At 39.0% G+C, this 25924-nt stretch overlaps 2 protein-coding genes across 12 annotated transcripts in view; one reads left to right on the plus strand and one right to left on the minus strand.

Moving 5' to 3' along the window:
- Positions 1–25924, plus strand: part of LOC120425245 (liprin-beta-2) — a 205440-nt gene that overhangs the window by 157404 nt on the left and 22112 nt on the right. For 2 of the 10 annotated variants that reach the window (XM_039589682.2, XM_039589684.2), the window contains exons 1-3: positions 11854–12770; positions 22796–23625; positions 23743–23967. In XM_039589682.2, the coding sequence (XP_039445616.1) occupies positions 12257–12770; positions 22796–23625; positions 23743–23967 (1569 nt within the window). In that variant the 5' untranslated portion in view covers positions 11854–12256. Of the gene's footprint in view, positions 1–11852; positions 12771–13368; positions 13520–22795; positions 23626–23742; positions 23968–25924 lie in introns of those variants that run through there. The other 8 variants (XM_039589690.2, XM_039589689.2, XM_039589688.2 and 5 more) reach the window with 7 other exon arrangements.
- Positions 18743–20448, minus strand: LOC128093088 (mucin-2-like). Of its 2 annotated transcripts, none has more exons than XM_052708704.1 (3): positions 20337–20448; positions 19440–20279; positions 18743–19382 (listed from the first exon to the last, which is right to left on the minus strand). In XM_052708704.1, exons 1-3 carry the CDS (start codon positions 20386–20388, stop codon positions 18802–18804), a joined length of 1473 nt encoding a protein of 490 aa, XP_052564664.1. In that variant the 5' UTR covers positions 20389–20448; the 3' UTR covers positions 18743–18801. The 2 variants fall into 2 exon arrangements, with proteins under 2 accessions (XP_052564664.1, XP_052564663.1); XM_052708703.1 differs by having other exon boundaries at positions 19437–20279.

The raw sequence follows: 25924 nt of genomic DNA on the forward strand, positions 1-25924 counted from the left end.
TTATTTTTCTGGATCTAAAAAATAGCTGAAGTATGTGTCCAAACCACTCATACCATTGTTGGTAAAAAGTGAGGAAGGCATCAACCACATAGGTGGATTAAGTTAGTTTTTTGCATGACGATGAAACTGGTCGGTTGAATTGAGTTGAGTTGAGTTGAGTTGAGTTGAGTTGAGTTGAGTTGAGTTGAGTTGAGTTGAGTTGAGTTGAGTTGAGTTGAGTTGAGTTGAGTTGAGTTGAGTTGAGTTGAGTTGAGTTGAGTTGAGTTGAGTTGAGTTGAGTTGAGTTGAGTTGAGTTGAGTTGAGTTGAGTTGAGCTGAGTTGAGTTGAGTTGAGTTGAGTTGAGTTGAGTTGAGTTGAGTTGAGTTGAGTTGAGTTGAGTTGAGTTGAGTTGAGTTGAGTTGAGTTGAGTTGAGTTGAGTTGAGTTGAGTTGAGTTGAGTTGAGTTGAGTTGAGTTGAGTTGAGTTGAGTTGAGTTGAGTTGAGTTGAGTTGAGTTGAGTTGAGTTGAGTTGAGTTGAGTTGAGTTCAGTTGAGTTGAGTTGAGTTGAGTTGAGTTGAGTTGAGTTGAGTTGAGTTGAGTTGAGTTGAGTTGAGTTGAGTTGAGTTGAGTTGAGTTGAGTTGAGTTGAGTTGAGTTGAGTTGAGTTGAGTTGAGTTGAGTTGAGTTGAGTTGAGTTGAGTTGAGTTGAGTTGAGTTGAGTTGAGTTGAGTTGAGTTGAGTTGAGTTGAGTTGAGTTGAGTTGAGTTGAGTTGAGTTGAGTTGAGTTGAGTTGAGTTGAGTTGAGTTGAGTTGAGTTGAGTTGAGTTGAGTTGAGTTGAGTTGAGTTGAGTTGAGTTGAGTTGAGTTGAGTTGAGTTGAGTTGAGTTGAGTTGAGTTGAGTTGAGTTGAGTTGAGTTGAGTTGAGTTGAGTTGAGTTGAGTTGAGTTGAGTTGAGTTGAGTTGAGTTGAGATTTAAAGATTTAATGATTTGAAGATTTGAAGATTTGAAGATTTGAAGATTTGAAGATTTGAAGATTTGAAGATTTGAAGATTTGAAGATTTGAAGATTTGAAGATTTGAAGATTTGAAGATTTGAAGATTTGAAGATTTGAAGATTTGAAGATTTGAAGATTTGAAGCTTTGAAGATTTGAAGATTTGAAGATTTGAAGATTTGAAGATTTGAAGATTTGAAGATTTGAAGATTTGAAGCTTTGAAGATTTGAAGATTTTAAGATTTGATAATTTGATGATTTCCGCCCAGTGTTTCCAGACCATTGACCGCCGAACATCTTCATAGCGCCAGGTCGCGCAATGTCGTAACACAAATCTCAGTTTGATGAAACAATCATCCACCGAAATAGAGACTGAGGTTCACGTCGCACCTTTTTTGGGGTCCATCGGAGCCGAACGCCTCCTTCTCCTCCTTTGCTTTGGTGCAAGTTTTTGCACAGTTACAAAAAAGTTGTGAAGTTCTTAACGATTGTGTCTTTTTCCAGAATGTTTTTTTTAAATAATTTTTTTGCAAAATTTTATTTGAGAAGTTTTTAAACGAGATTTCATATTGTGCCCCGGAAAGGTGCTTCCACTTAAGCCACCCAGACCACAACCAATCGAGCGTGGCCACCTTAAGGCTTGGGGTCGTTGGTCGTAACATCGTTATTTTTTTTTCTGCTGGCCATTTTGGTAAAAAATCGTTTGGAAAACCAATAAAGTCACTTGTTCACTGAGGCGAATCGATTGGTTGATTGGAAACTGCATCCCCGCAGCCAAGAAAAGGCTCCAAACAATAATATTGTTATTATTGTTGGGTTGGTTGGTTTGTTGGCTCCTTCCGTGATCGGGACTTGGTTTCCTCTCCCTAGGGGGGATGTGGGCAAACTTTGCAGTGTTTATCATGTGTTATTGGAAGCATGAAGCAGTAAAATGGCAAAAGTTTATTGCTACAAAAGGGCACAGTGCATCGGGTTTCCTCAGCTATGCTTTGTTGATTGCTTCCTGTTGTCGATATCGTTCAAATATTTCTTAAAGTTTGTGAATCAATATCTCTTTAAATTCCTTCCCAGTGTATGACATAATCTTCACTCAGCTGTGAGTCACGATCAATAGACACTTCAACTCGACATCGACTAGGTACTAAAACTCCCTCACGTCATCACCTTCAATTCCAATCTCACAGTTCTCCGAAATGTGGCACACCTCCACATTGTTGGTCCAACATGACAGGGCATGTGCGCGGAAACTTTAATGACCTTTCGAAGAAAATAGCAACAACCATTACATTGGAGGAGTTTCTAAAATTAGCTCATTTGCATTAGCCCTCAAGCCAAACTCAAACCGGGCGATGATAGGAATGTTAATGCTGCTAAACCCAGTCTCGACCGGGAGAGAGTGCACCTCGTCGAAACGCGAAGTGTTGCAATCTGAGAACAATATCGGGGATGATGAAGAGTTGACGGGGCCCGAAAACTGATCCAAGGTGTGAAATTGAGCAGCGTGACGATGTTGTTGGGTGCTGAGTCGTGATCGTTACAGGTTGATGATTGTTAGACTGGCTCAACAGAATTTTTAATCTCAAAATTTTGAAGCTAACTCAAAAATACAATAAATGTTGAACCAACCAAACGCTCAACTCCCGGAACAACTCCGCCTCAAGTAGCTGCCCAAATCTTCCCCCAGGGTACGGTGTGCGTGTCCGGAACGCCCAGATGAAATCAAGTCGACAATTTCGTTACCCTCAAATTACGCACCTTTTTCTTTCTTCGTCAGCCATAACGACTTGCCAGCTTTCCCGCGGGAGCACCTTGCTGAATGGTTCTTCTGGAGCGAGATTTGGTTACTGCTGGGAGTCAACCAACCAACCACCCAAATTGGTGTCGATGGCAGAAATACGAGGCAGAACACATAGGTTTTGTCGATTCAATGTCGACTCGACGACGTTTATGGCATCGGTGTCGCAAACCTACGCGTTTACCTACACATGCCGGTTTCTGATTTGGGCACTCTGACATCAGCTTCAGCAACACGAAAATATCAAATCTTGCCATGTTTATTTTCGGGACAGTTGGAAAAATGACACCTTCGGGGAAAAGAGTTTTGTCCGGAGATCATATCAGCTCGGAAAAGGGTTGAAAAGCAGATTTTTGTCCAAATCCTGTTTGCCTCGTGGAAGGCCCACACTTTTATTTCGAGAGAAATTGCGTGGGGTCACATGTCGGTGCGTGTAACATTACATGGCGTCGCATGCGATTATGTTGTGTTGTGACACGTGTTTTTATCTTTATCGCAGCTATTTTGCCCATGGAATCGACGACGATGACTACCTTCAACGGTGGAGCGATCTCGTCAACGACTCGATGTAAGCGGATTTAGTCGACAGTTGATTACGACCTGTTTTTCCTAAAGACTACACGCGAAATCGTTGTGTCAGGGGTGAAGTTAGGGGTCTTCAAATCTTCAAATCTTCAAATCTTCAAATCTTCAAATCTTCAAATCTTCAAATCTTCAAATCTTCAAATCTTCAAATCTTCAAATCTTCAAATCTTCAAATCTTCAATTCTTCAAATCTTCAGATGTTAAAATTGCTTCCAAAACTTCATCCCTGTCATCGCATCAATTCGATTTGCCGGAATCTCTTTAGCCCAAACAAAAAAGTCGTCACACCCGTCCCACCTTTCCCCCCCACTTGTTGAGGGCCGCTCGCGCCTAAGCGCCTACAAAATAAATGCGATTTTGATAAAGTGATCGCTTTTCGGCGTTGACACAGCCGACACGATAACGACGATGCGATGTCCCCTCTGTCCCAGATTGTAATCCGGTGCGGCATTCGCAGCTTGTCCGAGCCGAATTGGGCGCCCTATTGATTTTCCATGAAATTGGCTCCGCTGCGCTCTCTAGGCCTCGAAAGCTCGGTTGGTGGAAGATGTAATCGTAACGTATTTTACCTCCCCTCCCTCCCGATGGAGACCTCCAGCCCGGCGGGGGAGGTAGGCCTTCGTATGGACCTCGGAGACATGGTGTTTAACGGCGGCGCTGGGAGAGAGGAAACAATTTGCATAAAATTAGACTGGAAACCATTTCTCATGGCTTCCGCTGGGTGACACCCTGCTGTTCGGTTGTTGCGTTGCCTTAATCCTGGAGCGGACTTCTCCACCTCCTTCTACGGGTCGGTTGATGTCGTGTTCAAGATGTGGGATTAGTTCGGGATTTGTGCGATTGTTGCGTGGAATTAAGGTTGAGAGTTTTCTGCAACAGTTTGTCACGAATTTGCAGCAGTTAATTTAGATTACGTCGGCTGTTAAGCCTCTGGTCTCGGATATTATTTTAACTGTTTTCAAAATTTAAGTGGATTTCAAGATTTTAATGGCAAAGTTGTGTTTTTTTCTGTATTTTATCATAAATCTTTTTTTCTAAGTATGTTATCTTTAAATAGTATACAAAAAGAAAGACACAATATATATGAACTATGCCAATCTTTTTATAAATTAAAATTTTTAACAGTTATGCATCTTATTTTCCTAATAATTAGAATATATTCAAATCAATTTGAATTCCCTTCAAATGTTCTACTTTAAGATACTTCTAAGCAACCAGCAGTTCAATCAACGAAGTCTTGAAGCACTAGCGTGCACAGGGTGGGGCAACTGCCCCACCATCCTCAGAAATTTGTTCTAATTTTAGTCAGGGGGCGTCCATAAACGACGAAATTTTCTAAACGTCCATATAATTGCCCCACCTTCCTCGAGGAGCTGGGCACGCTACTGTCTTGAAGGCAAACTGTAAGATATTTTCTCAATTCTTGGAAAATATTTGTTGCTAGGGTGATTTTCCTTCATGAAATGATTTTAAAATGCACATCACCTTTTTTTTCGAAAAATGCAAATAACTTAAAAACGAAGCAATTTATAAAAAAAGGAAAGGGCATTTTCACTTGAAAAGTTTATATTGCCCGTGCTAGTCTTATTTATTGTTCCCAAAATATGTTAGTTTTTATAATTTGTATCAGATTAAAAACTTTTTTGGGAATTCAACTTTTAGAGATACAATGTTAAATATAAAATCGGATATTTTTTTTCGTGTAACAATTCTCAAATAAAAAACCTGGCCTTACGGATTTGCCAAAAACACCAAAGCGTTTTTTTTAAGATACAGATTTTCTAATATTCTTTTGTCCATTATGTATAACCTGCTCAAAAAATAATACAGAAAAAAAACTTATGATATGAATGGCTTCTTTGGTCAATAGAGTATACAACAAATAACATGAATTCCCTTAAAAATTCAGGTTCCCCAAGATTTTGAAAGATTTGTATGTCAGGAACAATGTTTTCAAACATCAACAAATTATCAATAATCGTGTAGTGCTCGCAATTCACGATTAACTGAAACTGGCCTGTTTTCAGAGCAATTTGTTTTTCTTCTAAATATTCAAAAATAAGTTTTTTATTCTTTTCGAATTTAACGTCAAATCAAGGGACCTTTTCCAGATTTTTTTTACAAATTTATTTTTATAAAACAGCTAAACAAATTGTAGGAAAGTAATTCTCCGCCAACTCACACAGCAGTTGCCCCGAACCCTCTTCGATTTGCGTGAAACTTTGTCCTAAGGGTTAACTTTTGTCCTTGATCATGAATCCAAGGTCCGTTTTTTGATATCTCGTGACGGAGGGGTGGTACGACCCCTTGGAAAAAAGAGGTGTTTTTAAATAATTTGCAGCCTGAAACGGTGAAAAAATAGAAATTTGGTGTCAAGGGGACTTTTATGTAAAATTGGACGCCCGATTTAATGGCGTACTCAGAATTCCGAAAAAAACGTGTTTTTCAACGAAAGAAAAACTAAAAAAGTTTTAAAAACTCTCCCATTTTCCGCTACTCAACTGTAAAAAACTTTGGAACGCGTCATTTTAAGGGAAACTTAATATCCTTTTCAAATCTACATTGACCCAGAAGGGTCATTTTTTCATTTAGAACAAAAAATTTCATTTTTAAATTTCGTGTTTTTTCTAACTTTGCACGGTTATTTTTTAGAGTGTAACAATGTTCCACAAAATTGTAGAGCAGACAATTACAAAAATTTTAATATAAAGACATAAGGGGTTTGCTGATAAACATCACGAGTTATTGCGATTTTACGAAAAAAAGTTTTGAAAATGTTGGTCGTCGTTGATCCTGGCCGTTCATGGTCACCCGCGACAGACACGGAAGACGAAACAAAAAGAAACGCAAAAAGTAACTTTTTCAAAACTTTTTTTTTTCGTAAAATCGCGATTACTCGTGATGTTTATAAGCAAACCCCTTATGTTTACGTATCAAATTTTTTGTAATTGTCTGCTCTGCAACTTTGTAGAACATTATTACACTCTAAAAATAACCCTGCAAAGTTAGAAAAAACACGAAATTTTAAAATGAAAATTTTTGTTTTAAATGAAAAAATGACTCTTCTAGGTCAATCAAGATTCGAAAAGTACATTAAATTTCCCATAAAATGACAAGTTCCAAAATTTTTTACAGTCAAGTAACGGAAAATGGGAGAATTTTTAAAACTTTTTTAGTGTTTTGTTCGATGAAAAATACGTTTTTTCGGAATTCTGAGTACGCCATCAAATCGGGCGTCTAATTTTACATAAAAGTCCCTTTGACACCAAATTTCTATCACATCACCGTTTCAGGCTGCAAATTATTGAAAAACACCTCTTTTTTCGCATGTTCAAAAATGGAAGGGGTCGTACCGTCCCTCCGTCACGAGATATCAAAAAACGGACCTCGGATTCGTGATCAGGGACAAAAGTTACCCCATAGGACAAAGTTTCACGCAAATCGAAGAGGGGTCTTTTCCCGATTTCGTGTGAGTTGGTAGAGAATTACCCATACAATTACGATTCAAATGATAAAATTGGGTTTCCATAAGGAATCTGGAAAATTCGTAATTTGAATTTTACTGAAATTATATTTACGCACTGGAGAGCCAAAAACATTTTTATTTAAGTAAAATATTCAGCAGGAAATTGTGTTTGATTATATTATTGGATTTTGCGGTAAAATGTTTAAAACCGGTTTTTAGGAAGAAATTCTAAATAAAACCTGGCAAAAACTACGTTTCAAACTTTGTGTCAATTAAAAATGACGACTACCCGAATCAATATAAAACAGAACATTTGGAGTAGTAGCTACGAATTGACGTGAAATGCGGATTGATTTCAATTTATTTTTGAAATTTTCAGATTAAAATTTGTTATCTTTTTTGAATGCTCGTAATTTTTCAAAACGTAACTTCAAAAAACTAAAACTCTTGACAAAAAAATTTTCTAAATTCAGGTGCGTTTGACGATTTTCACGAAATTTAGTTTTTTTTGTGACATCCTAAATGTGGCAATATTTATTCAAATAAAAAAAAAAAACAGAAGATTAAAAAACAAAGAAAAAGTACGAAATTCTAGAAAATAACATCAAAATTACAGTTTTTGTTCAAAATTAATTTTTAAAACCAGCTGTTCCCCATCACGGTACCGTGTTTACGGGATCACCCTTCAGCAAAGTGGGTCAAAACAAATGCGTTGAGCATCATCGCCGAGACAGGAGTGGCATTAAAAATTGGCTTCCCGTGTACCAAATTTCGTGCGTTCTCTGCGCTGGGATGTTTGTTATTAATTTTGAAATCTCGACTCAACGCGTGTTGGTCACCGGCTCTTACGTTTTCGAACGAATAATTCCGTCAACTGTACGGAAATCCTCTCGACTTACAAGTGTTACTCATCTAGAGTTAAGGTATGTTATTATGGCTTGGATCGAACTTAAAATTCTAAAAATTCTTTTAACATTGTGATGTAGAGTCATTAGTCAGTTGTTAATCTTTCACACGCGTCACTTTGCGCAATTCCACCTTTTTCTGACGGCAAGCTTACCAAGAGCCAACTTTTCCTGGTTTAAACCAGCAACAAAAAATTAACACAGTGGAAAATGAGCCTGTTTGTTGATCTTTGAACTGACGCCGTCATCAGTCTGAGTCGTAGTCACACAACACGATGCGTTTCACGGCCCCGGCAGCGCCGGAAAATATTTTCCTCGTGACAATTTATAAACAAACTGCCGGCTGCCTGCGGCCGACTAAAAGTTGCTATGCTCGGCTTAATTACAGCTGCTTGTGTAAACATAAAATTGCTGTGGCTAAAATGCTACCGGCGAGGGGGGGCCACGTGTGTGCGTGGAAATGGCGAAATTGTTGAACTATTTTTAACGCCGGGATCATGTTGGTAGATATGTTGCATTTGAAAAACTAGGAAGTCACCGAAGACGAACTTTGCTCATTAGTTGTGTGGTTGTCTGACTAATGTTGTGCATCTAGATAGTATCATCCCCCGGCAGAACTAGCTGAACGGTGGTCATGTTCCCGGTGAATCGCGATGAAATTCATTATCGCGAGTAGCGACCAGCAATAAAACGGTACCGCTGAAAAAGGGAGATCTTTACACCTCAAACATAAAGCTCGGCAAACCGCCAAATGATTCTTATTCCGCCACTGTAACTGTTGCATTAAAATTCATAAGGCAGAAGGCATTCCGGAGAGCATAAAGCAACTGCTTCAGAGCGAACGCTTTCGACTACTGGCGGGGATTTCTTAGTGGGACTTTGGAAATGAACAGTAAATCCATGTTATTTTACAAAATTCTTAGAAATTGGTATCTAATCTATATAAGAAGTCTTTTTCTAAAAATTTTAGTTCAAAAGATAAATTCTATGAAATTAAAAAAAAACACCGAAAAAAATTAAGAAATTATTTACAAGAAACTAAACAATTCGATAAAACCGTTCCGCCCCATGGATCTGCTCATCAACGCGTTTAACCGCGCCGTAGTTTCCTGCAACGAGGTCAAGCAAGATTTATGGAACGACATCGTTCTCAGCTCAACTGAACGTTCTGAGACAAGACAAATAGAGCCCGGGCATTCGTAATCCTCCAATTCCCCCAAGAAGTCCTAGTACGGGACTTCACAGCAAAAAAAAGAACAAATTCAACTGTGTTTTGAAAATATGGAATTATATATGGAAATTTTATGTAATATTACACGTCGAACTATGTAACCCATAATGTAGTGTGTAGTATTCAGTAACCTAGGATTTTTGCTGTGTAAAACAGCAAAAGCAATGTAAACTATCTTATTTGACAGTTTAAAAAAATCAGTTCAGTTAAATTTTTGGTTAAAATTTGCAAAAACTAAACTAACTTATTTTTCTTTTTTCACCGTGCACCAAACAATTCTAACTCCAACTGTCATCTGCACAGATTTCCGCGATGTATAAAGTTGAGTTGTGACGCCATAAATTAATCACCTTGAATTTACCCTGCTTTTTTTTAATTCTTTCCAAACAAGCCAAGTGAAGAAAGAACTATAATTAAACCTACCCCCTCGCTTATTGCCTCTTTCCTGCTTCAAACTGGGAGAAGTAAATTTATTTTATGACACTTTTTCCTCCCCTTTTTGGATTTAAATTAGTGTAAGCCGCGCGCGAAAGCACGGCCTTTTCAAACACAAATGTTTTATGATTTTGAGTAATGGCGCCCCGCGCCCCAGGTTTGATGGAAATTCATAACAAGAGTTTCATTTTTCATCGCTCTCGTGTTTTGGGGACTGCTGACCCAATTTTCATTTTGGGTGAATTATGCAAGAGATTTTGTCATTATGGGAAAGGTAAACAAAGATTATATTTAAAAAAAATAAATTACTATTTACTCACGAATAAAATGAAATTTTAAAACGTTTTTAAATTCAAATCTGTCACGATCACTGCTAACAAGCAATCCAAACTGTCTTTTGTTATTTACCCTGACAAAGTCCCAAGACATCGTTTGTCATTCTGTCTTCGAGAGTAACACGAAAATGTCAGAGCTTAAATTTTTTTTTGGACACGAAAAATGTAGCACGGAAAACACACTTGAGCTGTCTGGTACGTGATCATCGAATTTTAGAATATTCGCCAGGGTTCGATGGGAGAGAGTTCATGAGAAACATATTAAATTTATTTCTTCTTTTTTTTTGTGGAAGTTCTTCAAGTGCACTATCACATGACTGCCATCTGGTTCGATTGGTTCGATTCTTCACGTCATCGACTTTTTATTTTGCTTGCGTCAATTAAACTGTAAATCAGGGGTTGTCAGCAGATTAAATCTGCATATATTATAAAAAAAAATCAAATCCTGCAGTAATTTTGTAATTAATTTTTTTCTGCTCCCGTCAAATTTTACTAACGAAGCAAAAAATCCGATGGTAAAAGATTTTGTAAACACAAAAAAAAGTTGCAACCGATGGGATTCAAACCCAGCACCAACAGTAAGGACTGGCGTAATATTACATAAAATTTCATAAAAATATTGCAAAATTTATTTTGAACCCAGGCCTCTTACACGCAGCTGGATTACTACTTTTTTTTGCTGTGTAGTGTAATTAATAGATATAATCCAATGATTTCAGATAAAGTGAAAGATGAATAGATTTCCGAAATTAACGCTAGCTCAATTCTCTACGAAATCGCCATTATTATGCATCTTTATTTTTGTTTAATTCAGTTAAAACTTTGTGAGTGTACGAAATTCCCTTTGATTGTACGAAATTCTGAATCTTTTTAAGGAATTTTCTGATCGATTGGGTGTCTGCGGCAAAGTTGTAGAACTTTTAAGAGAAAAAAGGGTACACGGAAATTGCCGATTTTTATATTATATTTTTACTTAAAAATTAGTTTCCCGAAATCCGTTTTTTTTTTCAATGTTTTAGGGGACAAAACCCGCTTCTTTTGAGCTTAAGAGAAGCACAGCCAACAATATTTCCGCCGAGCCATATTTTTTTTTTTTTTTGGAAAAAATGTGTTGTATGGAAAAAACTTATCTTATTTTTTTACTATTTTGACTACAGTTTTAAATATTAAATCGAATTTGCAATCAAAAACTATTTCACATAAATTTTGACACATTGTACCGTTTTAGAGATATTAGCATAAAATGGCATGTTCGATTTTTTAAATAGTGCCCACAAGTGATCATTTCTGAAAATATTTATTTTGATAAATTTATGTAATCTTTTCGAAAAGTCATATTTTTTAAAATTTTGGCATCATTTCAAAAGTAAAACAAATTGATTTTTATCTTTTTAATCATTGAAAAAAAATCAAACGTTTGATCACTAATGATAGATTATGTAATAATGATATTGTAGAACACACCGCATTCAATTTATTATCAACCACAATATAAACAATTGCATATGACGCATTCAACTGTAACCATATTATTGAATGCGGTCATGAAACCGCAAATTTGATATTTTTTTTTATTGATTCCATGGAGCATTCATTGAACAATATGGTGATAAATGACTTATAAACACAATTTTAGATCAAAATTCATAGTTTAGTAATCGTTTGAAAGTTTACAACATATTTTATTGTTTTTATTGCTATTAAAAGTGCCAACCCTAATCTTGCGAACCCCTGCCGGGGCTTGACCCGTGACGTGCGATACGTGTTCAACACTCGATCAGTTCGCGAACAACACAAATCGCGAGCGTGAGCAAACCCATCAAGTCAGCTCACACAACAGCTCCGCGAGTGAGAGCGAGAGAGCGAACGCCCGTCAAGTTGTCTCGTCACAGCACAGTGAGAGGATCGTGACACGGTTGAAAAATACTCCAAAAAAGTGTCATTTTGGTGGGATTTGAACCTACGCCGACTAGATTGTTAGAAGTACACTCGTAATTGCATTCAAGTTGAACGCAATTTTCTCTAACTCGCATGCAAATTTCTTGTTTTTCCAACTGTGACAAGTTGTCCAACACACTTGTATAGTTGCTTTGGGCGGCGTCGCGACGCCGCCGTCGTCGTCTGACGGGGCCACCCCGCGTGAGTCGCTGTGCCCAGAGTTGAGTCGTCGGGTGTGCGCGCGCGAGTTACGGCGGACGCGCAATTGGCGAAAGAATATTTATATCGCACCAGCGCGCCTTCATCTTTTGTCGGAAAAGTCTGGCATTTCGTGCGATTGTTTGCGGAGAAAACGTTTTTTGTGAAACGGACGCGGTTAAAGTTCGGGCTTCGGGAGATAGTTTTCGTCGTGGAGGAATTCATGTAGCTTATCTGGGTTCTGCTGGTCCCGACTTTGGCGAAAGAGCAAACGGCCAGATCACGAAGTATAAATAAAGTTCGTGACGTGCGGATTTGTGTTGTGCGGTTGTGTCGAATTGTGTGCTTGGGAAAAGAGGAAAAATTTCACTTGGGATTTAGGGGAATAGTTGAGCGATGGAGGCCGACGAGGTTCCGCATCGAGTGTTACCTCGAGGTGACTTTACCCGGCTCAGCACGATCCGGGAACGCAGCAGTCGCAGCAGCAGTGATGACTCAGATTTTCGCGATCTACCGCTGCCTCCGGTACCTCCCCGGAATCGTGGGACCTCCCAGCATGAACAAGAAGATCCCAAAACCGCGTCGACAGAGTTTCTCTACTCGCGTATGGAGGACTTTGACGATGAACCTGCCGCGGCTTCCCGGGAAGATCTTCGCGCGATCGACAGCGATCGTAGCACGTCCAACACCCTGCAGAAGAGCTCGTGGAGCAGCAGCTGCTCGGTAGACGAGGGCATCCTCTATCTGGATGCCGGTGACGAAGACGACGATGACGAGGAGCGATCTTCCGCGTACCGCGACAAATCACCGATCTTGCGATCGCTCTCAACGTCACCGAGTCGTCTGCTGCAGACGCAGCAGCAGCAGCGGACTCAACGGCGTCGGAGAAGAACCCGCAGACGGCGAGCAGGTGATTGACGTGGCGCAGCGTCACTGACCTAGATCAAGTCGGTGGAGCAGAACCGTTTTGTGTCTCGTTCAGCAGGGTTCGGGGGGTCACTAGAGGTGGGGCTAACTTTAGAACTTGCTCAATGGGGTGTGACTGCTTTATTTGCGAAAAAAAAAAACGTTGAGAAGTGTTCAGTGTGGCATACTGCTGAAGAACAGTCAAAACATAACCTCAATGCATTTGATTAAACTTCTTCGAAGGTCAAAAAGTCAAAGTTACGCTATCAACGAACGCTCCCTCACATCGGCTCACCTCAAACGTCAATCACGTTGTTTTACGGTGCACATTGCACACTTATCGCACACCCGATTTGTGCAGCGCCATCAATTACAACGGTGCAAACATCGATTGGCCTCAGCGATTGGAAGTATCTGTTTTCAAGAAACTGCTGAACTGATAAACATTTCTTCAAGAGCGCTGTTTCGCGCTACTGTTTACACCTACTTCCCACTCTTCTTGCACCTCTTGGGAATCTTCCCAACGAAGAAGTGATGTTTACATATCGTTACACTCTCGCACACTATCAATAACATGTGACACAATCACACACAAACAGAAACGCCCTCCTCATCGAATGGTTGATAACACGATTCGATCGAACACCCAAGAAGCGAAAAGAGGAGGAAGAAGAAGAAGCTTCCCCAGAATTGGCTTGTTGACGTTTTGTTGGCCACCCGTGTCACACCATGTCGAAAGTTGGGGTCCCCAAAGTGAGGAAAGGGCGCTGCCGCGTGACAAAAATATTGTCGGCTGAGAGTGGATTAAGTAGAAGAGGGAGAAGACACGAGGGGAATCCCAATAATGACAACAACAAACTTATGAGGGTAATCAAACACCCGTTTTGGGCTTAACTGGATCAGGAGGAAGGGGGAGAGAAACGACCCTTGGTCAATTGGGTTCGTTTGTGTCAGTTAAACTTTTAGATTGAAACAAAGAACTTTAGGTTTTTTGGTCACGATTCATAAAGATCGCAAATTATAAAGAGTGAAAAATTTTAGAAAAGCATGCAAATCTGAATATAAACAATATTTAAAGTTCAAAGTCCAACCAGTTCCTAATTTTTATAAGGATGCACATTTTTTTTTAAACTTATTTAATTCTTTGGAAAGACGCACAATTTATCATTTTTTTTGTAAAAAAAAAAATATTTTTTTAAGTGTTTGACTTTTTGTTCGTCATTTCAATATTTTATTAAAATTTTACAAAGTTTCTTAGTTTCTATTCAGGGACAGCTGCAAAATTGTTTACGTCTATTTTTGTTATTCTCTGATTTAATCCAGATTTTTAAGCGAACATGGCGATACGAATGGCGAACGCCCGAATTGTCAATATCGCGCAGTGGTACCAACATTACAAACAAAGTGTGGCTGTCATTCCATATCACACTTTGTTTGTAATGTTGGTACCACTGGGTGATTTTGACATTTCGGGCGTTCGCTATTCGTATCGCCATCTTCGCTTAAAAATCTGGATAGGTCTTTTGGATCTACTTTTGTTGCTTTCCAATCATTAGTTTTCAAAATATCGATGTATTGACGAAAAAAAAATTTCATTAAAAAAATTCTTTGTGGGACTGTAAATAGATGTTTCATCAAAATTTAAAATGTTTTCAAAAGAATTCAACCATGCTAAATATGATTGTAAACGCAGGAAAATGCATTTTAACTGGTTTTCGGCTGATACAACTTAAATTATCATTAAAATTTTGAAGTTTTTCTGAAATTTTTTTTTGCCCCCTGATTATTCAGGCCGACTTTGAAGTTTTAATGTTTTTTTTTTATATTCTACCAATAAATTTAACTTCATGTAATTTTATTCTATAAGATATTATTGTTGTAAAATATTCAGAATATTAATCTATAAACAAAGAAGACACCCTGGAAGACAATTCTTTATTAAAACATTGCTAAAGTCACAACAAACAAGTTGAGCACCAATCCGACAATTTTCTACAAAATAAAAGTTAATTGTCTAATTCTTTCTGAAGATAAATTAAAAATATTTTTTTCATGTCGAAGCCAAATAAGTCAAACATTTAAGTTCAGATTATAGTTTTAATTATCATCGATTGATGGTAATCAACTATTCCCGAATTTAAATAAAAATTATTCCTGTTTTGTGGGAAATTCAAAACCCTGGAAAGTTTGAATCCCTGATTTATACTTTTATTTATTTAAGAATATTTTTTTTCAGATTTGTTTTTATAATTTCGTTTTAATTCCAGCTACTATTTAGGCTGGAACATTTATTAAAATTTCTTTCCTTCGGCTTCAAAAATAACCAATTTAAATTGAGGCTATATTTTATTTGCTATTTTTTTATTTTAAGTTCAAGCGAAATTTTCCTAGTCTTCTCATTTAAAAAAAAATAACATGTGCAAAATTTTTTAAATTTTTCTCGAGTAACAGTTATTTTATTATGGTTTTGTCATGTTACTCGTTTTCAATTTATTATGTTGAGTTAAGATATAAATACAAACAATCATTCAATATAAATTTGCCAACAAACATCAGATTATTTCAATAAAATCTGATGCAGTTTTTAAACACGAAAAGGTTACTTTTAGGTGTAAGCTGGTTATTGAATAATCTTAATACCATAAAAAATAATTTGTTGTTTAGTTTTTAATAATTTGATATGCACTTTAATGCTTTTTCATTCGTTTTACCTGTTGCTATAATCTTAAATTACCCGATTATGGGTAAAACAGTACTATTTTATAATCTAATCATTAGTTGCACTCTGTTGAAGGTTCGACTATGGGTAGTATGCTTAATAATTTTGTGACATCTCATACCCTTAATGTCGTGACGGTTAAACAAGGGCGTCTGTGTGATGTGTCCCTACACCCGTTACAAATTTCCGTTGCTTTGGGGATGGGATGGGAAACTTCTTTTGATTTAAGCACTGGTATTTGTAACAACAAAATTCGTACAAAAAAACTTATGTACGTGGGTGTATAGATTACTGAACATAAGATGACGAACTGTTTGATCAAGCGTACACCTGTGAACTGGACCAAGCCGCCGGCGGGTATGAGAATTATTCATTCATTCATTCATTGAACCATTTGTTCAATAATCATGATTTACTTGATAAATGGATTTGATCAAATTTTGGCAAAACAGTTTTTTTTTTACTTTTATCGCTATGCATGGTTGATGACAGATTTTATGTCTAACATATTTATTTTTGTCAGGAACCAGTTGCTCATTTTGTATAGAATTTTTCCTTATTACACATTAACTTAAATAAAATTACATCAAAAGGTAATATTCAACCACCACATTTTCTACCATACAAAATTCAGATGTTTTATCGTGTGCAATCACTAGTGACTTAAGTTTATGAGAAAATATTAATATAAGGAAATCATGCAAATTTTTAATTTTGAATTGGTTTTTACTTACATGGTTTTTTTTTGCGCTGCTGAGTGAACATTTTTTATAGCAATAAATTCACGAAATTTTCGGAGGAAACCTGATCATTTTTATGACTTTAAGAATTATTACAAAATTGACAAGTTTCAACGGTGCACATCAAACAGAGCTTTTGCACCCAGATTTTTGGCACAGACATTTTAGTATCTTCAAAATTACGGCAATTATCGATATAATTTTTAATTCATCCCTTAAGCTAATATTTCCATAAAGATTTACAACAAAATTTATCAAATTATATAATCAAATTATTTCAGGATAGGGTCCGTAAGTTGAACAAATTCTTAATAAGAAGACAACAACTTCTTTGGTTGCTGTGTACCTTTAATGCCAATATTTTGTTCAAATTGTGTGATTTTTTGTGGAAATGTAGAAAAAAAATATTTAAGATTTTTTTAAATGCACCGGTCTCAACCAGGCTAATTAAAAAAATGTCATTTTGAAAAAAAAATAATTGATTAATGTCCTCCTGAATTCGACTTTTTGTTGCTGAGATATGCTGCCCTTGATCACATAAATGTCACATGGGCAATCTCAATTTTTTCCACTCAACTTCTCGAGGTACAGATTTTCGATTATTTTAATAGCACTTTTCTTTGGACAGCTTCAAATTTGTATGGAGCTGAACCAATAAATGAAAAATGGCTTATTTTGACCTAAGGAATCGAGGGACAAAGTTTCATGACAATCGAAAATTTGTATGAAATAATTTTTTTTGAGAATTTCTGATTATCAAATGGCCACTTTTCGTAAGTTTTTGTTTAAAAAATAACACCGTCAAATGGCACCAATGTGGACCCCCCACACCAAGGGTTCCACTCCGGCCGGCTTTTCAATGATTAACTTCCAATCGACAACCGCCGCCGCCGGTCGTCACAGCACACAAAATGTCAATAAACACGGGTGTGTTTGTGTACTCGATTGATGTGTCCGCTAATTAAATCTAATCGAAAAGCGCGCAAAAGGACACGTGTCTGCCCCGGCTGAATGTCGTCTGTCTGGAGATCTAGAGCAGCGTTCAATTATATTATCGGGAGCCTATAATTGATTGTTGTTCTACGCGGCAGGAAATTCAATCAAGTGGCACTCGATCTCTGGGAGGAGGGACTTCTCGGTACAGGAAAAATTCACACCTGAGGGCACTTATTACAGCATTAGTCGAGCGTTCGCAACAGGTGATGGACTTGATGGACACACAGTCACGTGGGAGGACCAACTAAAGCAAGGATTGCGGTAATTAGCTCTCGTAATACGGAGAATATAAATAACGAGGGGGAGAAATACTATTTTTAGGAGGAAAATTAAGTTACAAAGTTAAACAACTGCCAAGAAAAACTAACCAGACTAGTTATGCTCTCCAACGAAAGTGTCTAATTCTGCCACAATGCTCATTTTTCAATTTGAGATAAAATCAGGAAATGTTTCCACCGCCAACATACCGTGATTGGAATTTATGCTCTAATTAGCAGTAAATTCCGACGATTTAGCACCATTTGCCAAATATTTCACCTCACGAGTGTGTGCAGGTATGTCGGCATACCTGAAACCACCATTCGACCAAAATCCCGATGCAAATATGTACTAGGCGCACAAAAATTTGGCGTTCTTCTAATTTGGAAACCAAGACCTCCGGCAGGTTGCGACCGTCGAAAGCGAATTACACTGGTTGGCAAAAGTTTGGTGTTCAAGGAGTTTTCACAATCGAGTAAGCGAACATTTTAACGAGCTTCGCCTACTCGTTACTAGATGGCGCAAAGTTTAAAGTCAAGTGCAAACCAGTGTGACTAACCCGGCTGAACTATGTTGCGGGATGTTGAACACGGGAAACTTTCCACACCTGTGCAATTTATGGTGGATCAGATCCTCTGTCCGACAGAACCTTCAACATTGCATAGCAGCAGGTGCGCTGGGATGGAAAGATAAAACTATGTTTATTGCCGGTTACCACCTTCACCGCTTCGATCTGAGTTCGATTCTAAGCCGTGGATTGATTGAATCGGTAGCGATTTTTGGAAGGTTTTATGATTTCACAAAGCAATTTCAAATTTGTTTGCCATCTCGAAATAAATCTCATTGTAAACGATTTTTTTAAATCTGAATTTTGTCTCAATCTGTCAGAACTAATCAAAAGCTTTTTTTGCTCACTTACTTGACTTGACTTAGAACTTGCAAAATTGAGCAGCAAATCGAAAAGATTTTCGCATGAATCTTTTTAGCAAAGATAACATATTTGAAAGATGGACAACTTCAATCATCAAACACACAGAGTCATCTGATGGCCAATCTGCTAAGCTGGTGAGCTTTCCACCAAAGTTTTGTTTTCGATTTCTCTTTTTTTATTGCTCCCTTTTTGAAGCGGTGAGTGAGTAAACTGACAGAAATCTGCGTAGTTGCGTGATAGGCCGCTGGTGGCGCAACTGTTTCGATAACAGTTTCAATGCGATTACAATCAAAATTTTAATTTTATTCCGACTATTGACGAATGCATTGAGATTGACAAGTCTTTCATTTAATAGTGTTCAATTTATCTTAAAACCATAACCTAACCTAACCTACAAATTACAAATACTCCACGAGCACAGCGAACACCGCTCGTAGCCGGCGTTGCCGGTCACCCGGTCGCACGTGGTCGCCACCGATTGGTCCCGCTTGGTGCAGCCCCGGTCGGTGACGATTCGGTTGTTTACGATCCGCTCCGTGCTGTAGCAGATGTACACTGGAACCGGTAGGTGCTTCTTTTGGGGCACCGGAGGGGGCGTTAGTAGTGGAGGCCAGATCGTGGTGAAGGACGGGGTTGTAATGACGGGGGGCGCCACCGTGGTTGTAGTCGTTGTGATGGGTTGATTTGGCCAGGTTGGTTGGGCTGAGGTGATTGGGACCGTTGGCCAGGTTGGTAGTTGGGTCGTTATTGGGACGGTCGGGTAGGTTGAGGTAGCGGAGGTTATCGGGACGGTTGGGTAGGTTGACGTTTCCGAGGTAATTGGGACTGTTGGCCAGGTTGATTGTTCCGTGGTGAGGGATGGAGTGGGCCAGGTGGGTTCCGCTGAGGTTATTGGCACCGATGGCCACGTGTCGGAGGGCCAGGTTGGCCAGATGGTGGTGAACGGTGGAGTTGTGAGGCCGGTCCAGAATTCTGTAAGAGGTGGGACAGTTGTTATCAATTTTGAAGGCCGTGGAGTTCGGAGACTACCTGTAGTTCCACAAGTTGCACAAGTAGGTTCAGGGCTTGTAGGTAGAGTTGGTGTGAAAACGGGCGTTGTCTCACTTGGGCCACAGGTGGGACAGGTTGGCTCTGGGGTCGAGGTTGTTAGTGGTGGACTCGTTGGAAGGGTTGGTGTAAAAATTGGGGTTGTCTCACTTGGTCCGCAGGTGGGACAGGTTGGTTCCGGACTTGTTGGTAAAGTAGGGGTAGGAGTTGGTTCCGGAGCACAAGTGGGACAGGTTGGTTCAGTTGTGGGTGCCATAGTTGGTTCCGGAGATGTTGGTAGAGTTGGTGTAAAGATTGGTGTTGTCTCGGTTGGACCACAAGTGGGACAGGTTGGTTCTGGTGTCGAAGTTGTGAGTGGCGGACTCGTCGGTAGTGTTGGTGTGAAGATCGGGGTTGTCTCCGATGGACCGCAAGTGGGACAGGTTGGTTCTGGTGTCGAAGTTGTGAGTGGTGGACTCGTTGGAAGGGTTGGTGTGAAGATCGGGGTTGTCTCAACTGGTCCGCAGGTGGGACAGGTTGGTTCTGGACTTGTGGGTAGAGTAGGAGTTGGAGTTGGTTCTGGAGCACACGTGGGACAGGTTGGTTCTGGAGTCGTGGTTGTAGGTTCTGGACTCGTTGGTAGCGTTGGCGTAAACACTGGAGTTGTCTCAACTGGTCCACAGGTGGGACAAGTTGGTTCCGGGGTGCCACATGTTGGACACGTTGGTTCTGACGTCGTTGGCAACGTGGGTTGTTCCGTTGGCAGAGTATCTCCGCATATCGCCACCGTTGGTGGGTTCAATTCACAATCTGTACAGACGTAGCACACCAGCTGTGGGTTCACTGAAATTCACGGATATTCGTAGTACCTTAAATCACTCAAAAATCACCGTAAACTACCTCTTCCAAGAATCGCCGCAAAAAGCAGTAACGTGACACCAAAGCACCTCATTGTCACCAAACTCAAAGTTTACTCACGTACAGAGGACATTCACTTGAAGATTTCAATGGACTCGCCAACCCATTCGTACCTCAAATTTATAAATTCGATTGTACTGCTATCGATAGGTTGATAACAGTTTGACGGACTAATGCGTATGCAAATGGCAGTTATCTCCCGCTCTTCTCGAGATAAATGTTACCAAAAGTGACCACAGTTGTGTCATGAATCACGTTTCTCAACGAAGGTAGTCTAACATCGACTTGCTTTTGCAAATATATTATCAAGGGGAAGGCGCCAATGTGGGCCAACTCATGCTCCGAGTGATACCTTACGTTATCGCTCGTCGTGGCCAAAACTCATTGTCCTTCAGTTAGTGTCTTGATCTCGCTATCAACGTTAGATTTTGCTGTAACTTTCTTCGAGTTTACACTGAAGTATGGAGTCATCGTTTTGTAAATTAAAATTAAAACAAAATGCACCATTCATTATCCCATTAATCATTCCGTCCACTCTCTCCAACCACAATTGAAATTCCCGCGCGAACCTGTTGCGCTCAGCATAGCTGCCATAATTGAGGAATTTATGTTGCCAACATTTTTGTCCAACCGCTCCGGACAACAATGTGCATTGGTTTCGATAAATAACTCAACTGCAGCTTAGCCCCCGAGCAGCTGAACTGCAACTATTTGAAAAGTGTCGAGGGGCACCCCCGCAGCGTTGGTTTAGAGAGGAATGAAATTGGTTAATTTATGGTGCTGACCCAGACTGCGGCCGGACAAACTCTAATACGCTGCACTTGGTTGACCGAACAGTGGCAAATCATGCTGAAATATGCTTTCTCTAAACTTGGCTACCCAGGGTGGAACGTCTGATATGAAAGGGTTTAGATGTTATCACTAAATTGTTTGCTTAGAGGGATTAACCCTCAATTGTGTCTTAAACACAAAAATACAAAAATGCACAAAATGCTCAGAATGCTCAAAATGCTCGAAATGCTCAACATGTTCAAAATGCCCAGAATGCTCCAAATGCTCAAAATGCTTAAAATGCTCAAAATGCTCAAAATGCTCAAAATGCTCAAAATGCTCAAAATGCTCAAAATGCTCAAAATGCTCAAAATGCTCAAAGTGCTCAAAATGCTCAAAATGTTCAAAATGCTAAAAATGCTCAAAATTCTCAAAATGCTAAATATGCTCCAAATGCTCAAAATGCTCAAAATGCTCAATATGCTCAAATTGCTCAAAATGCTCAAATTCCTCAAAATGCTCAAAATGCTCAGAAAGCTCCAAATGCTCAAAATGTTCAAAATGCACAAAATGTTCAAAATGCTCAAAATGCTCAACATGCTCAAAATGCTCAAAATGATCAAAATGCTCAAAATGCTCAAAATGTCAAAAGTGCTTAAAATGCTAAAAAGGCTTAAAATGTCAAAAGTGATCAAATTGCCCAAAATGCCCAAAATTCCCAAAATGCTCAAAATGCTCAAAATGCTCAAAATGCTCAAAACGCTCAAAATGCTCAAAATACTCAAAATGCTCAAAATGTTTAAAATGCTCAAAATGCTTGAAATGCTCAAAATGCTCAAAATGCTCAAAACGCTCAAAATGCTCAAAATGCTCAAAATGCTCAAAACGCTCAAAATGCTCAAAATGCTCAAAATGCTCAAAACGCTCAAAATGCTCAAAATACTCAAAATACTCAAAACGCTCAAAACGCTCAAAATGCTCAAAATGCTCAAAATGCTCAAAAAGCTCAAAAAGCTCAAAATGCTTCAAAATGCGCAAAATGTTCAAAATGCCCAAAATGCTCAAACTGCTCAAAATGCTCAAAATGCCCAAAATCCTCAAAATCCTCAAAATGCTCAAATTACCCAAATTTCTCAAATTGCAAAAATGCTCAAAATGCTAAAAATGCTCAAAATGCTCAAAATGCTCAAAATGCTCAAAATGCTCAAAATGCTCAAAATGCTCAAAATGCTCAAAATGCTCAAAATGCTCAAAATGCTCAAAATGCTCAAAATGCTCAAAATGCTCAAAATGCTTAAAATGCTCAAAATGCTCAAAATACTCAAAATACTCAAACAGCTCGGGGCTCGAGGCAAGAACTCGAGAGAGCTTATTTTTTTTCTCGCGAGGATGCGAGAATGCCAACACTGCTAAAATAAGAAAAACAACTGTTTTTTCCGGATATTCTGAAATTAATTTTATTGGTCCGATTTTTATGACCAAATTTAAAAAAAAAATCTTAATGGTTAGAGATTTGAATTAATTCAGAATTAAAAAAAAAATAGTCTTCAAGGGTTAATTAATTTCGCTGAACGAGACAGCTCAAACATCAACAAACTGCTTCTGTAAATTAGGTTGAAACCACGTTCCCACACAAAACTCACAAAGTCTGTTTTCCCCACCCCCTTCAGACGAATCTTCCTGCCGTGACGAGGACTTTACTTGGGTCAACTCCTCCGCACGGGGTGAAGCACCCCGAGCCACCATCGATTCGGATCGTCGCTCGACGTCCCACACGACCGTTGGAGGTCGTTCCAACCGGGAGGGTAGCTCGAATGCTGCTGGACCAGCTCAACAACCTCCACAGCCAGGTGGCTGTCCGGGGAAACCTCCACGACCTTCGCAGACGGGAAGTTTGGACCGGAGGAGGCATTTGGGGGCGACCCGGCATGAACGGGACTCAAAGAGTCGGAGTACGCACTCGTTGAAGGAGAAGTCGTCGTCGTCGGAGTTCAAGCAGGACTCCCAGTCGAGCACGTTGAGCTTGAGCTCCAAGGGGAAGGGGTCTAGCAGGAGGGGTGGAACTCACGGGAAGTCGTCGGATGAGCGATTTTGGAACTACGATGAGGTTCAACAAGATTCGGGAAGTTGCAATAACTACAATAGCAGTGGCAGTAGCCATCAGAACAATGCCAATGTCAACGCAAGGGGTCACAGCCCGGGGATCTGGGAACCTCCGCCGCCGCCGCCAATCTCCCACTGGGATCCACACTACTACTGGAACTGGAACAACCATCACAGCCGGGAGGAACTTCGACTCATCGATTATCACCGACGGCAGCAGGAGCTGTACCGCTACGGTAGCAACGGAGCTCTGTCCAGCAACCAGGACCTGTCCGGATGTTCCGGTGGAGGAGGTGGCGGTGGCGGCGGTTGCTGCAACCGTGGTTTCTACCAACCTCCACCTCCGCCGTGCTGCTCGTGCGAACATAACCGACCTCCGTGGTCCAAAGATTGTCAGGTTAGGGCAGCGGTAATCCTAGCGAAGAACCCACTTTACCCCAAAAAAAATCAAATCGATTTCTCAACCTAACCTAAACATTCTAACCTAACCTTTAATTTCTTCCCCTCAAAACAGCGCCAAGATACGGACGAGCGGCTGCGGCGGCTCCAGTCGGACAAGGAAGCGATGGCGCTGCAGGTCAAGCTGCTGACCGACCAGGTCCAGCAGCAGGGCACCAAAATCAGCGACCTGGAGCGAACGCTCGCCGACAAGAACCAGCTGCTGGCGAACGCGGACGACCTTCTGCAGCGAGTAAGCCAATTTGCCAAAACCGTTGGCATCCTGATTGACAAACAAAAAGTACCGCGATATTTTTTTATTTCTTTGTTTTTTATTACTTAATTACTTCTTCCGATTTTTCATCCTACTATTTTTGTTGAAAGTACCTTAGTTTTACCTTCTACTTCTTTATTTGTTTTTTTTGTATGTCCCATCAGAGGGACAACATTAGTTCTATCCTAGTTTTGTTGTATGCTGTATGTCGATGTAGATTTTGTGTACCTGTTGTTCATGCAAATGGAGCATCCTTCGTTTTAAGATCAAGCTGATAGTTTGCATGAGACCGTAGAACGAACAATGATATTTTAGTAAACTTTGAGTTTGTCAGATGGTTGCCAAATCAAGTATTCATTTCGGACACATGAAAGCCTATTTTTCAAATCTTCATCACCATCTAACAATACTTAAAAAGCTCTTCTCTGGGATATGGAAATTTGCATGATAAAATTGTAAAAAAAACTAACCTCTTACGCTTTTAACTAACAGTAAACTAAATACTTGTCTAACTTAGTAGTGAAAACTCTTCTAACCAAAAAAGCTGAAATAACCACTCTCATGAAATTGGAAAACCGACCCCTCTTCGCTTTGCGTGAAACTTCGTCCTAAGAGGTGACTTTTATCCCTGATCACGAATCCGAGTTCCATTATTTCGAAATCTCGATAACAGACGTGTTTTCAATAAAATTTGGTGTCAAATTTATTTTTATATAAATCGAGAGCCCTTTTTTTAAAAATAATAGAAAAATAGTTTTTAAACCTTGAAAAATTTCATTAACATTCAAAATATTTTCAATCGCATCCAAATATGCTTAACAAATTTTTCAACGCAAGAAAATTCTTTTTAAGCCGATGCAAATATTTAAAAAAGTTTTTGTCCCTCGGCCCTGGCCGAGGTCAAGGGGGGGGGGGGGGGGCAAAAAAATAAAAAAAAAATAAAAATTTAAATAACAAGTCTTCACATTTAAATGAAAAAAGTGTTTTAAAATGCATTTTACACTAGTTCAGTTGTTTTGCAATCATTAGTTTTCAAAAAATCTAAGATCTGACAAAAACAAAAATTGTATCGAAAAAAAAAGATTTTGCATCGAAAATTTTCAAAAAATCTTAAGATTTTTTAATAAACCCAAACATGCTAAAAATGATTTTAAACGCAGGAGAATGTATTTTAATTTGATTTCAGCTGGTTGCACTTGAATTTTCATTGAAATTTTGAAGTTTATTGTAAAAATATTTTTTTTGTCCCCTGATTTTCGGGCCAATTTTGAAGGGGGGGGGGGGGGGGGGTGACAAAAACTTTTAAAAATATTTGTACCAGCCTAAGCTGTTTTGAAAAAAAATCAAACAAAATTATTTTTTGCAATTCCACTGTGAAACTGTCAACTTTTCCTGCCCTTCTGGAGAAACGAAACGGCCTACTTTTCCCTACCAAAAATAACAGAATGGAAAATTAATACCTTTTAATAACAGTGCTGAAAAGTTCTACTTTACAGCACAAGTATCGAAAAGTAACATTTTTCAATATTGTTTTGTTTTGAACGATGAATTTACTAAACACATGAATGTTTGACATAAAATTCCATTAAATAAGCGTTTTCGGAATTGCAAAAAATGTTGTAAGCAACTCGTTGCAAAACTTGATTTTTTCAGCACTCGTCGTATTTATCCAACTCGGTAAACCTCGTTGGATAAATGTACAACTCGTGCTGAAAAAATCTTCTTTTTGCAACTTGTTGCATAAACTACTATTATCTGTTGTTTGTTTGCGTTACACATACCATGATTGATCGTTTTTTTGTTTTGCAGTTTACTATATCCAGATTTTATTGATCCATGAGCGATTACAAAAAAATGCAACTTCAAGCAGATTGAACTTCATAATTTAGGAAGGACGGTGACGTTAACTTTGGAATTATTTAAAACAGTATTATTTCATTATTTAATATTTTACAATGAAATATTGACTTGAATTTGTATTTTG

Source organism: Culex pipiens, chromosome 2 (assembly GCF_016801865.2).
Source record: "Culex pipiens pallens isolate TS chromosome 2, TS_CPP_V2, whole genome shotgun sequence".
NCBI classification, from domain to species: Eukaryota; Metazoa; Arthropoda; class Insecta; order Diptera; family Culicidae; genus Culex; species Culex pipiens.